Source organism: Coregonus lavaretus (genome assembly GCF_964263955.1).
Source record: "Coregonus lavaretus genome assembly, chromosome: 37".
In the NCBI taxonomy this organism is placed as follows: domain Eukaryota; kingdom Metazoa; phylum Chordata; class Actinopteri; order Salmoniformes; family Salmonidae; genus Coregonus; species Coregonus lavaretus.
In genome coordinates, this window is record NC_140024.1 from 12,666,746 (window position 1) to 12,684,084 (window position 17,339).

Genomic DNA, 17,339 nt, shown 5'->3' on the forward strand with positions numbered 1-17,339 from the left:
CATAAACGGTGGCAGAAAGAATGCAAACAGTCCAGCGGTTTTCTGTGTTGAGTCCAGAATCATGTTTTGGTTTTGACAGCTGCCGCGGCGCATCCAATGAATTAATTTACTCATAGAGCCAAGAGGTAGGCAGATCTCTACTCTTGGTCTACATTCAATTGCAACAACAAAAACATGAATAAAAATGTGAGTTTATTAAAGGGTACAATAACACCAACCCAAACAGTGCTGACGCTTGTAGTAAGATGGGGTTTATCATCAGAAGTAGTATATTTCTGAGAAATACAGAAACATTTATACAGAACAATACAACAACCTGTCACTGCTAACTGAGATATGGCCTGTACAAAGGTTGCATGCAGTTTAAGTAAACTACTTACTGAGCCCAAGAGAGAGCACGCCAACCAAGTTTAACCCAAAAGCTCCTGTCAAACACAGTTCAACCTGTTGACTGTATTATGATGACTACACCAGACACAAAGCCCTCTAAAGTAAGTAACATATGTTGTTCCAAGATTGGTTTAGTTTAGCAGACCTCACTGTGCAGCCTGCCAGACACCAGACAGACAGCGTGAAGGAAGGGGCAGAATATAGAATATAGGTCAATGAAAGGCGGCTCTTCAGTATGAACATTTGCCCAAAACACAAACCAAACACAGACAATGTCTCTCGCACAAACACTCAGTGTGAGCGGGCACATTGCTGGGAAGCTTCCCACATTCTGTAGTGAGGAGAGGTTGGGCAGCAGCACTGTGGGCTGAAGACAGTCCACTGGGGAGGGTCCAGACTAGCCAGACTAAAGCTAAGAGAAAGGAGACCACTGTGACACTTGACCACAAACGTGACACTTGACCACAAACGTGACACTTGACTAATCTACATTCGGGCAACGGGCAATCTATTTTTATTATTTATATTTTATTTTAAAAAATACTTTACCTTTACCTTTATTTAACTAGGCAAGTCAGTTAAGAATAAATTCTTATTTACAATGACGGCCTACACCGGCCAAACCCAGACAATTGTGCGCTGCCCTATGGGACTCCCAATCACGGCCTAGAATTGTGATACAGCCTGGAATCGAACCAGGGGGTCTGTAGTGACGCTTCAAGCACTGAGATGCAGTGCCTTAGATCGCTGCGACACTCGGGAGCCCCATACATTCATCAGATTAAGTTGAGAAAAACCTCATAAGAAATCCCTGACTTGGGCTTTCATGAATTTTCACTCCGCCTTAAGACAGGTGATTTACTATAAAAGGGTCATTTTAGTTTAGAGTGTGTTTCTGTGGGCAGCCTTCAGATGAGGGCATTGTGGTGATTGAACACATTACATATTGTGGTGATAAAACCCAGAATGTGAAGCCCTGACCTAATTTCTTCCAGACCTGATCCACTCTTCTCATTGTCGTTACTGCGGGCAGCAGACGTTGAGGGGCTGAGAGGCTCTGGGGAAGATGTCAATGAGGAGTGATGGATGACAGGTGCAGGTGACGCAGTGGTTTTAATAGGAAAGGGCCTTAAGCCAACTGACCTCGTTGAGAGGAGTTGAGGGTGGAGGGGATGTAAAACTTCCCGATTAGGTGATATATACTCCTGTGGGCTGAGCATGAGGACTGGCTGGAGTAAAAAAAAAACGTACAGTAACCAGCAAGGCGGATGTTGTCAATGGCACGTGCTACCGTACGGCATGTATTGTCCTTGCCACTGCAAGACTGAATATTATGTACAGTTCACTATTTACACGGATGGCATTATACTTTTCAAGGAAAGCAATAGGCCTGATCTTGTAAAGTAATCTACATGAGAAACTCAAAAATAAGAACATGTTCATAATGAAACTATGCAGCAAATTCACGAGGCAAGCCAGGGTTACTATGGTTATGCAAAATGTGTAAAAGAGTAACCTAATCACTCAAAGCCACTTGAGCACTGATTAACAAAGTCTTTCTATGGAGATTACAGACAGGTTGTGTGTGTGTGGAAGTCTTTCATCCTACTGCCCAAATGCCTTTCTGGGGATACCTCTGGCCCAGTTTGAACTACCATTTTATTTCGGTTCTCCTCCGCTGGCGTGACCCACAGGTAAACACCTAACAGATCAGCTTCACCTTCTAGGAAATCTAAATGGGATCCACCGACAGCAGGTTGTCTTGACTTGAGGCCAGTGTGCTGTTGTAGTAAGGCTGTGTTTGGAGGGCTTAGCAGTTTAGTACTGAAGCTAGGAGGTTAGGAGTACTTGGACACAGATGTGCAACATGTACCCGAGACGTGTTGTTTTCCTTGGTAGTGTAATAAAGTCCATGATGAATTAAATCAGAGTTAATCTTCCATGAAAAGGTATGCAAATAATCTTGACCATAAGACCCGTGTCAAAATCATTCCATGGCAAAGCAACAAACGGTTCTGGATGAAATTGTCTATTTTTGGCTTCGTAACAAAACACATGCACAACTGAAAAATTATTGCACATTTCATCTGCTATTTTGTCACCTTTTTGTCACGATTGTCACCTGGATACAGAGAGAAGACACTCCTTCTGGTCCCCTTCCTCCCAACCAATGATTCTACCAATGGTTCTCTCAGCAGTGTCCTACAGTAGACTGTCATGGTCCTCTACTATAGCGTGGGATAAACCAAACACTCACCAAACCACTGGCTCTTTCATCTGCTGCCAGGCATGCTTTGAACAGCCTCATAACAGTCAGTGTGGTAAAGTCAAAGACTATGGGGAAATGTGGCAGGATGGGGGGTAGAGTAAAGCAGGCCAACAGACATTTTGCAGAAGTATGTAATTGACTATCGTGCGATTCTGCGATTATCCCGAGAACCTCTGTGGAACGTTGTGAACCATCTTAAGGTGCTCAGTTTTTTTGGGATACGTTGTTTTTCCAGCTTTTTCATAGCGTTTTTCATCAAACAAGAGATTCCACAATAGGACCGTGGCGGATTCCTGCGCTCTTGCTTTTCACAATTTGCCTGACCACACGCTGGACTCTACAGTTAATGCCATTTCTTTGGAAAGCTGGGAAAAATCTGTTGCGTTCAGGATCTCACGATATCATTCCTTCTCATTCCTCCCCTGTGCCAGACACTGCTCCGTCGAGAATCGAAGAGATGCCTCTCAGGATTCGTGTTTCTTTCTGAAAACCTGGTAATTAAGGTCCTTTAATGTAATCCTTTAATCAGATTGTATGGTTACGTAAAATGGGAAGACAGAAAAAAAAACTACAGGAAATCCAATGAGTTTGGGCAATGGCTTTCAGATGTCTTAATGAAGAGGTAGAAAGCTGGAGCCTAGGGTCACAGGGTTGTGTTGACAACTTGACGGTCACAGAGAGACACTGTTACTCCGTTATAGCAACAAACCAAACTATCAACAATGTGCTGTAGTGGGGTCTGTGACCACTTTACTCTGTTTGTGTACAGAGACAGAAGAGTATGTTAAAAAAAAATATGCTATGCTCTCACCACCATTACATAGCAGGTCACACAGCACACCTGTATCAACAAACAGAGACAATTCCCTTGGTTTTATTTAGATAATTTACTATCTGACTACATTTCCAATGCCACTGTGGTCTGATAGAATGGTTAACCTGGCTGGGAAACAGAGAGAGCAGGCTTATCTCGGAGCGTTACATCAGCCTGTCCTGTGAGAACAGGGCGAGTCATACAATGGCAGAGAGTGGGCGAGGTCCAAATTCAGTCTCTTAGGGTCTGTACCCAATGCAGGGCAACAACCCACAGTTGTCTGTCGCCGTGGAAACAGCAGAGCTGTGGGGACATATTTGTGGTGCGCGCTGCAGCAACCGAGTTTGATCACAGCGGATTGGCAACCACAAACCACAGCAGCCCACTGGGCTTTGGTGTGAGGTACAGTTCTCACCCCCTTTACCCTAATGTGGCTAGTCTGAGAACAAACGGGACACTCCCCTGTCCCCCTCCCATGTCCCAACTGAGGCTGGTGGTCAGAGCTGTATGGTCGGAGGCCTGGGAAGTCTCTTGTCCTGCCTGGAACACATCTCCTGACATGAGGTTAGAGCATGCTGCATGCACCAGTGGCAACCATCAGAACAGGACCAGTGCCAGGACAGCTGGAATATCACACCCCATCCTTTTTCTATTATTGCCAACCCCCTGTTAAAAATACAATCCATTAAGACGGCCAGCTTGTGGTGAATGCCAGGCCGTCCTGCCCTTGATTGAGCAATATAATCAAAAGGACCTGCTGCCTGACTCTCTATCCGCTCTCTCTGTGTGAGAGGAGAAGACCTCTGTGGAGTGGAATCTCCCAGTCAGTCAGTCACTCACCCGGTAAAAGGCCGTCGTCAGGGGCAGCAGGGCGGAGGCGACCGTGTACTCTTCAGAGCTGGAGCAGTCCTGTGGGTCACACAACAGGGGAGTGGTTAGGTTAAAACACAGCATGACAATATTACAGCAGCAGGTCAGGCCACCAAGTAAACCTGTTATATCTCTATGGGTCAAAACGGTCTGGGCAGTGTACCTGTAATATCTCTATGGGTTAAGAAGGTCTGGGCAGTACACCTCTCCAAAAAACATTACGTACGAGCAAAATCTAATACTGTAGTTGTTTGCAAAAATTACAATAATAATTTGAGTAATTTAATCTTCAGGGCTGGCACCAGCCATACTTTCCCTATTAAGGCCACTGCAGCGTTGGGACATATGCTTCCAATAGACTTATACAATCCTGACAATTGTCAGAATGTTCCAATTTCTCTATTTATTGGTCATTTCATGTTTTGCATTCCTGCTCCAGATGACATCCCAGAGTTTCCGGGATCAACATCTACAAAAGTATTCAATAAAACCATGGGATGTTGCATAAAATCACAAATTGTCTTGGCTATAAAATGAAACATCCATTAGTCAAGCACCATGGTGAGTCCAAAAAAACAGACATTTGATTTTTTAAACAGCTAGAGCGCAGCTGACTATTATTTCTCCCATCATTTTTACACCACTCACAGAATGCATCTGTACTGGGGTCTGTTTGGAATAAAAGAAGTTGTATTCAATGGAGCATTAGAGATAAGTATGGCATTCCGGCAGATAGAACAATACATCCAGTAGAGCTGGGGACTTAAAGGCCCAAATAGAATGGCTCATATTGAGAACATAGAGAGTGGATGGGAAAAGGAGAAAATCTGAAAAGCACCCAATTCGGACCCAAAAGATCTCCACACACAGGAAATTGGTAGTTATCTCCATGAGCTTTGTTGGGATTCATTTGTTCAACTGGGAAAATGAGAATGGCCGCCGGAAACTTGATTTAAGTCCATGTCAAAACAGCAGAGCTTATCCTGATCTGGTGCTGTGTCTCATAACCCTCACAGGGACCCCAAGGGCAGGGAACGTAATAAATCAAACACATGCACACACACACGCACACACACACACAACCCTAAACACATCTGCATTCACAACCCATCTTTCATACACATACGAACAAACACTTCATAACCATGCACGCATTAGACAAACTTTGCATTTTCACAAAGACGCACACAACCTCACACACATGCAATCAGAGCCTCTCATTTTGGCAGGAGAGGGGGGTGAAGGGATTGTGACAGGAATGCTGGACTTGCCAATAGTGGAGAGGGGGCCTTTTCATGGATAACTCCCCCATTCCCTCATCCCTCACAAAAAACTGAGGAATGTACAGAAAGGAGCAAATGCAAAACACACGGACTTCAGCTAAACATGAAAGCCTGGCCCCCCATGGACCGAGCTATATACGTTCTTGTTTTCCCCTTGCAGTTCGTTTTCAGTTATTTGGGTTGTGGTTGAATGCTCCAGTTTGGAGCGCCACGAAAGCTTTGTTTACCGGCATCCTTGACAATGCCGCAGGTCACAGAGGTTCAAAGAACCCAGTGAAAACTCTCAAAATAACTCCAGGAGTGGAAGTGCAACGGCAGAAAAATGGGAACATTTAAAAGAGCCGTCATTATTCAGACAAAAAGACCACAAGGTCAGAGGAGCAAAGTCTGGGCTAACATTTCATACAGCATCGTTCTACTTCATCTTTCCACAACACTGTACTGTAATGCCTTGAGCCGAGCCTGTCAACATCAAAAGGCAGAAGCATTGATTCAGAGCATAAAGAATTGTCATAAGACCAAGCAGTGCTCTGCTATCTGTAAGAAAACAGACCCAGTGTACATGTTCATATGTCATTCTGGCACAATCCCGTTTACTTTAGCCGACCTCAGTATCATCTACAAACAGGACCGCACGGTAATCTGACAGAAGAGGAAAAGTGATGTTCTTCAAGTGCCAAGTTTAGGGAAGACTTGATGTCTTAGTAGCAGCTATCCAGGTTAGTGCCATGATTTACTGTAGTACAGAACTTCCTAGGCCAATAGGTCACAACAAACCCTACTGAGAGTATAAAGACGCCCAACTACAGTGAGGCTGAATGACTGAAAGAAGGCAACGTGTGAGGGAGACCCTGTTGTCTGCTGGCCTGTGTAAGCTCTACTGCATGTCCTTGGAGTTATCCCTGGTTCACCAGCAGCACGTAAGCCTGTTTACATTGAGACAGAGGAATGCTGCCGTTTATGATTCGGGACACTGCAGTCGCCGCAGAGCCCAGCGCATACGAGCACATGCAAGAGTGCAGGGGCGGGGCGTGTGTGTATAAATGTATGTGCGTAAGCGTATCTGTGTGTGGAAGTGTGAGGAGAGCAACGTGCACCCCTGCAGCTCCGCTTAGGAAGGAGGAAGCCGTCTCCCCTTTCCTCCATCTCTTTCATTCTCTCTCAAGGCTGTGGGTCATGGATGACTCATGGTGTTTTGCCCCTGATAAACACGTAGGCCTATACTCAGCAAACAAAGACCCTGGCCCGCACGTTTAACAGACCCCCATGACAGGAAGTGAGCAGAGAGCAGCTTCCTGCAAACTCCAGACACCTCTCCCTCAGCGCTTTCCAGGAACCGTCTGACTGAGACAGGCATTTAAAGCAGAGAAAGGGAGCTGGAGGAGGCTTTTATGAGACTGCTGTGCTGTGGTATTATTAATACAGGAACCATAGAGCACAAACCATACTCACTCATCATAAGCTGACTCATTGACAAACAAGCATAATACTGCACACAGACGTGCACACAGACACATAGCATACACGCAGACAAAGACAGACTACAAACTATGGTACACTAATCAAATTGAATGTCAGAAGCATTGAATAAAATCACTGTTCGCTTCCTGGCCTGTGCAGTGTTCCCTGGCCATGTTTACCTGGTCCTGCTGGCTGACATCCGAAAGCTTGATTCACGATTTATCTGTACATGGGAATGAAGCTCATGAGAAATTCCCAGTGCCTTCGTTATGTTAGCCTGTCCAACCAGGCAAGAAACTGACAGATCTGCAACCCCAAGCAGAGCAGAGGAGACTTTTCACAGCAAGAACCGACTCCTCTTCTGACAGAGGATATTAAAGGAGAGCAGGAGAAGTGGGGGACTCTAAATGAAACCTTAAAGAAAGTTGCTGTCCAGGACCTGGAGGGAGATTGGCTGGAGACGCTGTGTGAGACTGTCAAACACACAGCAGTACATCCTAGTAGAGAGGAGGGCAAAGAAAACATCACGATATTGCATGAATGGGAATCTGTGGACACTCCTCCCTTTAGCAAAGCAAAGCCATCAGTGCTAAATATCTCAAAAACGAATCACCTGCTCAACACTAAACCTCTATTATTGAAATATGTGGCGATTGAGCAAGTTGAAGAGACTAAACTGCTGAGTGTAACCCTAGATAGCAAGCTGTCATGGTTAAAACATATAGACTCAATGGTTATTAAAATGGGAAGCAGTAGTCCATAACAGGGCGTTGCTCTGCCTTCTTGACATCTCAGTCGACCAGACGGGTCCTACAGGCTGTAGTTTTGTCACACATGGACTACTGCCCAGCTGTGTGGTCATGTACTGCAAAGAGGGACATAGGTAAATTGCAGTTGGTCCAGAACAAAGCAGCACGTATCAGAACAAAGCAGCACGTATCGCATTTAGATGTACACGGAGGTCAAGTGTCAGTAACATGGCCTGGCTCAAAGCTGAGGAGAGATTGACTGCATCACTATTGGTCTTTGTGCGAGGTATTGATGTGTTGAAGGTAACGAAGTGTCTGTTCAAGCAGTTGGCACACAGTTCGGACACTCATCGGTACAACACAAGACATGCAATCAGAGGTCTCTTCACAGTCCCCTGGTCCAAAACAGAGGCTGGGAAATGCACAGTATTAAATAGAGCCATGACTACATGGAACTCTGCCACCCCAGGTAACTCAAGCTAGCAATAAAAACAGATAAAAACAAACAAATAAAATAACACCTTACTGCACAAAGGGGACTGTAATGAGACAGCCATTTTATATATCGTGTATTGTAATTTGCACTTTATTATTTAATAGTCCTAGATAGAGTGTATGTACTGATACACTAGACGACCAGAAGTATGTGGACACCTGATGTCGAATATCTCATTCCAAAATCATGGGCATTAATATGGAGTTGGTCCCCCCTTTGCTGCTATCAGCCTCTACTCTTCTGGGAAGTCTTTCCACTATATGCTGGAACATTGCTGTGGGGACTTGCTTCCATTCAGCCACAAGAGCATTAGTGAGGTCGGGCACTGATGTTGGGTGATTAGGCCCGGCTCGCAGTCAGCAATCAATTCATCCCAAAGGTGTTCGATGGGGTTGAGGTCAGGGCTTTGTGCAGGCCAGTCAAGTTCTTCCACACCTATCTCGACAAACCATTTCTGTATGGACCTCGCTTTGTGCACAGGGGCATTGTCATGCTGAAACAGGAAAGGGCCTTCCCCAAATTGTTGCCACAAAGTTGGAAGCACAGAATCGTCTAGAATGTCATTGTTTGCTGTAGTGTTAAGATTCCCGAACCATGAAAAACAGCACCAGACCATTATTACTCCTTCACCAAACTTTACAGTTGGCACTATGCATTGGGGCAGGTAGCGTTCTCCTGGCATCCGCCAAACCCAGATTTGTCCGTCGGACTGCCAGATGGTGAAGCGTGATTCATCACTCCACTGAACGCGTTTCCAGTGCTCCAGAGTCCAATGGCGGCAAGCTTTACACCACCCCACCCGAAGCTTCGCATTGCGCATGGTGATCTTAGGCTTGTGTGCAGCTGCTCGGCCATGGAAACCCATTTCATGAAGCTGACGTTGCTTCCGGAGGAAGTTTGGAACTCGGTATTGAGTGTTGCAACTGAGGACAGACGATTTTTACGCGCTTCAGCACTCGGCGGTCCCGTTCTGTGAGCTTGTGTGGCCTACCACTTCGCGGCTGAGCTGTTGTTGCTCCTAGACGTTTCCACTTCACAATAACAGCACTTACAGGCAGCTCTAGTAGGGCAGAAATTTGACAAACTGACTTATGACGGTGCCACGTTGAAAGTCACTGAGCTCTTCAGTACGGGCCATTCTAATGCCAACGTTTGTCTATGGAGTTTGCGTGGGTGTGTGCTAAATTTTATACACCTGTTAGCAGCAGGTGTGGCTGAAATAGCCGAATCCACTAATTTGAAGGGCTGTCCACATACTTTTGTATATACAGTACCAGTCAAAAGTTTGGACACACCTACTCATTCAAAGGTTTTTCTCTATTTGTACTATTTTCTACATTGTAGAATAATAGTGACGACATCAAAACTACGAAATAACACATTTGGAATCATGTAGTAACCAAAAACGTGTTGAACAAATCAAAATATATTTTATATTTTATATTTTTCAAAGTAGCCACCCTTTACCTTGATGACAGCTTTGCACACTCTTGGCATTCTCTCAACCAGCTTCATGAGGTAGTCACCTGGAATGCATTTCAATTAACAGGTGTGCCTTGTTAAAAGTTAATTTGTGGAATGTCTTTCCTTCTTAATGCGTTTGAGCCAATCAGTTGTGTTGTGAGAAGTTAGGGGTGATATACAGAAGATAGCCCTATTTGGTAAAAGAGAAACGACAGTCCATCATTACTTTAAGACATGAAGGTCAGTCAATCTGGAAAATTTCAAGAACTTTGAACGTTTCTTCAAGTGTAGTCGCAAAAACCATCAAGCGCTATGATGAAACTGGCTCTCATGAGGACCGGCACAGGAAAGGAAGACCCAGAGTTACCTCTGCTGCAGAGGATAAGCTCATTAGAGTTACCAGCCTCAGAAATTGCAGTCCAAATAAATGCTTCACAAAGTTCAAGTAACAGACACATCTCAACATCAACTGTTCAGAGGAGACTGCGTGAATCAAGCTTTCATGGTTGAATTGCTGCAAAGAAACCACTACTAAAGGACACCAATAAGAAGAAGAGACTTGCTTTGGCCAAGAAACACGAGCAATGGACATTAGACCGGTGGAAATCTGTCCAAATTGGAGATTTTTGGTTCCAACCGCCATGTCTTTGTGAGACGCAGTGTAGGTGAACGGATGATCTCTGCATGTGTGGTTCCCACCGTGAAGCATGGAGGAGGTGGTGTGATGGTGTGGGGGTGCTTTGCTGGTGACACTGTCTGTGATTTATTTAGAATTCAAGGCACACTTAACCAGCATGGCTACCACAGCATTCTGCAGCGATACGCCATCTCATCTGGTTTAGGCTTAGTGGGACTATCATTTGTTTTTCAACAGGACAATGACCCTAAAACACACCTCCAGGCTGTGTAAGGGCTATTTTTACCAAGAAGGAGAGTGATGAGTGCTGCATCAGATGACCTGGCCTCCACAATCACCCGACCTCTAACCAATTGAGATGGTTTGGGATGAGTTGGACTGCAGAGTGAAGGAAAAGCAGCCAACAAGTGCTCAGCATATGTGGGAACTCCTTCAAGACTGTTGGAAAAGCATTCCAGGTGAAGTTGGTTGAGAGAATGCCAAGAGTGTGCCCAGCTGTCATCAAGGCAAAGGGTGGCTACTTTCAAGAATGTAAAATATGAAATATATTTTGATTATTTTAACACTTTTTTGGTTACTACATGATTCCATGTGTTATTTCATAGTGTTGATGTCTTCACTATTATTCTACAAAGTAGAAAATAGTAAAAATAAAGAAAAACCCTTGAACGAATAGGTGTGTCCAAACTTTTGACTGGTACTGTATGGTGTATGTAGGCTATGTGTGACATTTTAAATGTATGTAGTTCAGCCCTTGACTAATAATGTTCTGTTCTATGTATTATGTCATGTTTCACGTGGACCCCAGGAAGAGTAGCTGCTGCTTTTGATCCTAATAAATACCAATACCAATGAGGAGAGAGCAAGCAGGCTCCCAGACTCTCACACCCTAGTCTGAATGGGGTTGTAGCCAATGTTCCCTCAATTTTTTGGGGGGGGCACTGAGCAAATTTCAGGTCTGCTGAGCGCAAACTTGAACGTTGCGAAAATTCTGTGCAACTTCAGGCGCGCGTTTACTGTGAACACTGAGGCTGTACCCGCTTTAAGTTACAGTTTTAACAATGGCCAAGAAGGCTACTGTGGCTATTTGATCATCATGTAGGCCTACCAGTCGCCTACTATCAAAAACAATGGAGAAAAACACATTACATTTTAACATGGAAATAGCTGTTCTATCTTTCAGTCTACAGTAGCAGCCAATGTGTGGTGTTCAACGCCTACATTCTATTAGACTTAAAAAATAAATAGAAAATACATGCAGGGCTTGACATTAACCTGTTTATTAACTTGTCCTTCAGACAAGGTGACTGAAAATGTTGTGTTTGATGCAAGAAACCATGTTACATTATTATTCCCATACCATTATTACAGAGAATCAGACAAATTATGCTACCCTCTGCCTATTGGCTACTTAGTTTATTCAAGGCTGTCTCAAAATACAACTCTTCCCCTTTAAGAAATAAAAAAGCTCTTTACCTGACTCGCTTTTCAAAGATGGCTAGAAATGCAAACATTTTGTTCTCTTGTTGGAAGCAACCACTCCCCCACTGTTGACTAGAACTGAGCTAATAACTCACTAACTAGCAAAGAATATGAACAAATATGCACACGTGGTTACATGCAGCTCTCACTTTGATCTCAAAACAAGCGCATCTAGCGACCACTCATACTGTAGCCTAAACACAGTCCAGTTCAAAGTGAATGGCACAGATCCATATATGGAAATGGCTATTTGCATATAGACCTACTGCAGCTCTGATTGGTTATGGCGCACCTGTCTGTGTAGAATACGGGCCTGAGTAGTGCCTGTCAACGCAATAGAATCCTACTCCAATGCGCTCTGCCTACAAGAAAATCTCTTGCACAGTTAGTTTTGCATGTTTAGGTATATTATATAGAAAGTGGCTAATATTGCATTGATTCAACCACAATTGCCACAGTAGAGCGAAACGTTGATAGTGTTAACTAAAGGGGAAAACTGTAGAAAGTTGAGTGAAGTTCAATCTCGTGCTTCTCTGTGCGGGCTGATATTTCTTCTGCACGGCAGTCCGAGGTGAGCAGCGCGCCCGCAGCTTAGAGGGAACATTGGTTGTGGCCCATCTGGCCAATAGCATCACAGCATTGGCCAACCCAGAGCACCTCTGAACATAAACTAATCTAGAATGGATGGACCTACAACTTTTCTCCTTTGCCGAACAACCCCCCGCAGGTGAAGGAGCACATGTGTGAATGACATTCTGCCAGTGTTTTGTGAGCACTGTCATGGGGCCCATAATTCTCTCTGATAGGAAATGGTTGGGATGCCAGGATGCATTTACCCCTTTTTCCACAGCAGGGCTCCGCTCGCCTGGCCTTGCTTTATGCAATGTCCACTTCCAAACCTGCAACAGCTGGAGGGGAGGGTGGGAGGAGAGGTGCTCTGCACAGCGGCTGCACGCACACAGAAACATATAGGCCCCCCATTAGTGCAAATACTCTAATTAAGGTCAGTCATGTCTGAGTCATGCAAATGTCACATAGGAGATACGACTTAAAACAGCTGCAGAATGTTTACCACATACACAGATAAGATGCGTCCAGCACCGATAGCACTGGCATCCACTTTGGACAGTTTAGTCAGCATCTTACTGTAACCGTTGCGGTCAAAGCACTTGAGGAATGGACAACTAATGTGTTTGGTCAGAGCTCATTGATTTTTCAAAGAAGTTGTGTAAAAATGTGTTTGCCTGCCTCTGGGTTGAGGCCTGACAGGACAGGAACAGGAAGTAGTAACACTGCGTGGTCTTCATCTGATACCTCTGGTGATGGCTCAATCAGCCAATCACATCACTCACACCACACAGACACAGACAGACATGCAGGCCTCCAACGCACTGACGGAGGATTTTATCTCATTAAAATAACAATTGACTCAATGAAAGTCTGGTAAATATTTACTTTGAATACTTCAAATACTTGCAATAAATGAAGAAACGGGGTAAGGGGGGCCAGTATAAAAAAAAATATCTAATCACTAACTGTAAGTCGCTCTGGATAAGAGCGTCTGCTAAATGACTAAAATGTAAAAAAAAAATGTAAATGTAAACAAACCTTGAAGCATTTAATGAGAGCGGGAAAATGTGTCAGCTGAAACAGGTTCAGTAGGGACAAACATGGGCATGTTCTGCACCAGGGAATGACATTTCCTCAGAAATAAACATTTTTCAGATTTGTAAGAAAACACATAAATTACAATAATGTCCAGTCTTTCGAAGGCTCACTTGGTCCTCCATGGCCTTACAAGTACTTGAGGTGACTTATGTTCTGCCTTGAGTGCACTGCTTCAGGACAGTGGGGAGTTGAGGACGGCAAAGCTGCGGCTCAGTGAATGTACACAGACATCCACTGAGTTACAATATAGCCTGATGTATAGTACTACGCTGAGTGATGAGATCACACACCTACTTTCATTAGAAATGACTATCCCCTCTCTCACCTGGTTGTCTGTCAGTAAGCAGAAACTTAGCGTACTGTATACACACACTGCTTTGATTCATACTGTAGTACAGAGAAACTCAGCAGGACAAACATTTGTCTTCTATGAGCCTCCAATCTGCTCACCTTTGCACTAATGTACAGGCAGATCCATTTCTTACACAGCTCCCTGTGGATGTGTGCCCCTTCAAACCAGTTTGAACCGCTAACGCTAGCGTTGGGCCAGTAACCGAAAGGTTGCTGGTTCAAATCCCCAAGCCGGCAAGTTCGAAAAACCTGCCGTTCTGTCTTTGAACAAGGCAGTTAACCCCCAACAACAACTGCTCCCTGGGCGCCGATGATGTGGACGTCGATTAAAGCAGCCCCCCGCATCTCTCTGATTCAGAGAGGTTGGGTTAAACGCGGAAGACACATTTTGGTTGAATGCATTCAGTTGTGCAACTGACTCGGTATCCCCTTTCCCAGTACGCACCCCTACGGTTAGCCCCAAACTGACATGTTACATGTGGCCTATAAACTCTTGGTTGGCCTTAGGATGATGATATCATCAGGAATGTGAGATGTTTTTAGATAGAAAAACACATGCCTCCCGTCCCGTTCTAATGAGGCATCATTCTGTCACTGTACAGAGACTGTGGTGCATAGCACACTGTAGAGGTCACACTAGCTTTGTGGGGTGTTGAGGGATCACACACACTCTCGCACACACACACGCAGCATAATCACTGGCATCGGTGCAATCTGTGATATCTCCAAGGGCTTTTTGACAGGGAAGGGCGTTGAGAGGAGAGGGGTGAAAATAAAATATGAGAGTAATTACTGCCGAGGCAATCTGCTATTTCTGTTCCTTTTACAGCCCATCTGAGACAAATCCATCGACCTGGGCTACAGACCAGGACACCGAATCAGAACCAAGTAACTGCAAAATGGATGGACCTCTGGCCTGTTGTTGCCTTAGTGAAAATATAGGGGAGAAATAACAATACAGTCTTACACTGTAAAGCTAAATAAAATTATAGAGAAATGTTCGCTATGTTTTATCTGACCTTTTGGCAAGTAAACCCTTGCTCCACTGTAAATACCGGCTCCATGTGTAAAATTGTTGCTTATTTTGTCTTGAGAGGCAAAGCAGAGATTCAATCAAAATAATACAGGAATGTCTGGTGAAATGAGAACCCTGAAGGTTTGGAGATAATATACACTCTGGCCTCTATCCATCTACCTTAAAGGGCCTAACCGAGTGAAGACACTAGGTCACCAGCAGTGCAGTACTATGCAGACAGGCAGTTCATCTCAGATGCACTGGGGATGTTTTGGTGTGGAGATGTCCATCTCTTGTGGTGGACTCTATCTGCAACTCTCCATCTGTTGTTTGGGTTTGAATAGTGGTTGTTGAGGAGAGACAGGCGCCCCTGACTGATGCTTATCTGTCTTTGTGCCACAGCCAGAGAGAACCCCTCTGCTCCCCTCTCTCCAGCCTGTCACTCTCTCCTGACATGTTCCATGCTGTATTATGGGAAACCCTGCCAAGTGCCCCCTGGACCAAACACAGTACTAGAGAGACAGTCTGTATGAGTGCACATTAAGTCACTCCGCTGCGCTTGGCTCTTTATATAAAAATCCTCTGGTCCGGGGTGCACACACTCACACGTGGTTGTTATCCTGACTAATCAACTCTGAAGGTTGGTATTGAATGCATCTCACATGCTTCGCTTTATAGCATCTTTCTAGGGATTCAGTATTCCCAATGCAACGTCAATGAAAATGCTCACGTCCAGTTTGAGGGAAAAAAGTATTTATCTGCAGAAATACTATTAATCTGTTCCTTGAAAAAAAATAACTCCACATCAGGATCCCATTTCGGGGAGAAACACAATACATGTCAGACACGCTTGCAGTCCAGCTATCAGATAAAACAGCCACATTAAACAACCTAATAGACAAGCATTTCTACATTGTTCTGTACATTCCAGAACGGTCCGGTATTCGCCAGACAGATCTAGCAACAAAGAAGACTAATCTGCAGTTATTATAAAACGAGGCCCAGTGTCATTGTGGTGCCTTTCAATAGCTCTGTACCACAGGGAGACTACTGCAGGACCAGCAGCTTCATTCCATCACTGCCTTGGCTTGGACTGAGTGGGACCTGGACTCAGATACTGAAGACATGGGGTTACCTATGCATGCAGGGGGCAACTGAAACCAGATGGTATGGCACAGGTCCTAGAACCTGCGTTGCCGACAGGAGCACAGGAAGGGAGAGCATATATATCTCTCATGTATAAACTACACATCCACCATTCAAACCAGAATTCTCTCACTGGTTGGCTAGCTGGCTCTTGACCTATTTTACAAGTGGGGAGGCCAGTGACACGTCCAGTGACCTCTACACACCCAGGCTAAAGGCAGATGGTGAGATTAATTGGCTTGCCGGCCTTGATCATTTGGCCAGAAGAATGCGTGGAATCCAGAGCCACTCCATAAAAGTCACTCTCTGTGAACACTGCTCCGAATCATTAAATCCCTGTGACAATGGCCATGTGAGGCTGTAAAACATGAGGAACTACCACTGAGGCCTCAGCTCTGAGCTCCGGCCCTCCTCTCAGAACCCTCCTCTCCCACCTGATTGACGGCAGAGTGAAACTTTATGGGGCGTGTGCAGCAGAGGGAGAACAGAATAAACCACTAACCAGGGGTGGGCAACTCAAATCCTCAGGGGCCTGATTGGTGGCACACTTTCCCCCCATCCCTAGCAAACACAGCTGATTCAACTAATTGCATTCTAAACTGAAGAGCAAGAGTAGTTGATTATTGGTATCAGGTGTGCTAGCTGGGGCAAAAGTGTGACACCAATCAGGCCCCTGAGGACTGGAGTTGCCCATCCCTGCGACTAATCGCGTTGACTAATATCCGAAGCGATAGGATAAAAACCCAATAGTACCCAGGTACATCAAACACCAACCTTTTACTAGATATGTGGGGTGCAGTGAGCACTTACTATTGACAGCCTGTCAAACTATTGTAAATGAAGACTAACTTGAGCATAATTCACTGGGAAAATGTATGATTTGGCCATTCTTCCGCCTGCAGCCAAGCATGACTAAGATAAGGGAGAAGGGCAGTGAGAGTATGTATGGTGCAGTAGCAGCATGTGTTGTTGCCAGAGGCCTGTGTACCCTAGGAAGCTATCTGAGTGGTGGCAGTTGTGTAAAGTACTTAAGTAAAAATACAACTTACTACTTAACTACTTACAGTACTACTTAAGTAGTTTGAGGTATCTGTACTTTACTATTTTTTATTTTTGACAACTTTTACTTTTACCTCACTACATTCCTAAAGAAAATAATGTACTTTTTACTCCATGCATTTTCCCTGACACCCAAAAGTACTCGTTACATTTTGAATGCATAGCAGGACAGGGAAATGGTCCAA

General features: G+C 44.7%; 1 protein-coding gene across 1 annotated transcript in view; it reads right to left on the reverse strand.

The window, feature by feature from the left end:
• The window catches only part of LOC311111685 (myotubularin-related protein 13-like), a 134,713-nt gene that overhangs the window by 32,941 nt on the left and 84,433 nt on the right, over positions 1 to 17,339 (reverse strand). Inside the window, exon 17 of the mRNA XM_084154477.1 lies at positions 4,314 to 4,382. Within this exon, the coding sequence (XP_084010603.1) occupies positions 4,314 to 4,382 (69 nt within the window). The remainder of the gene's footprint in view (positions 1 to 4,313; positions 4,383 to 17,339) is intronic.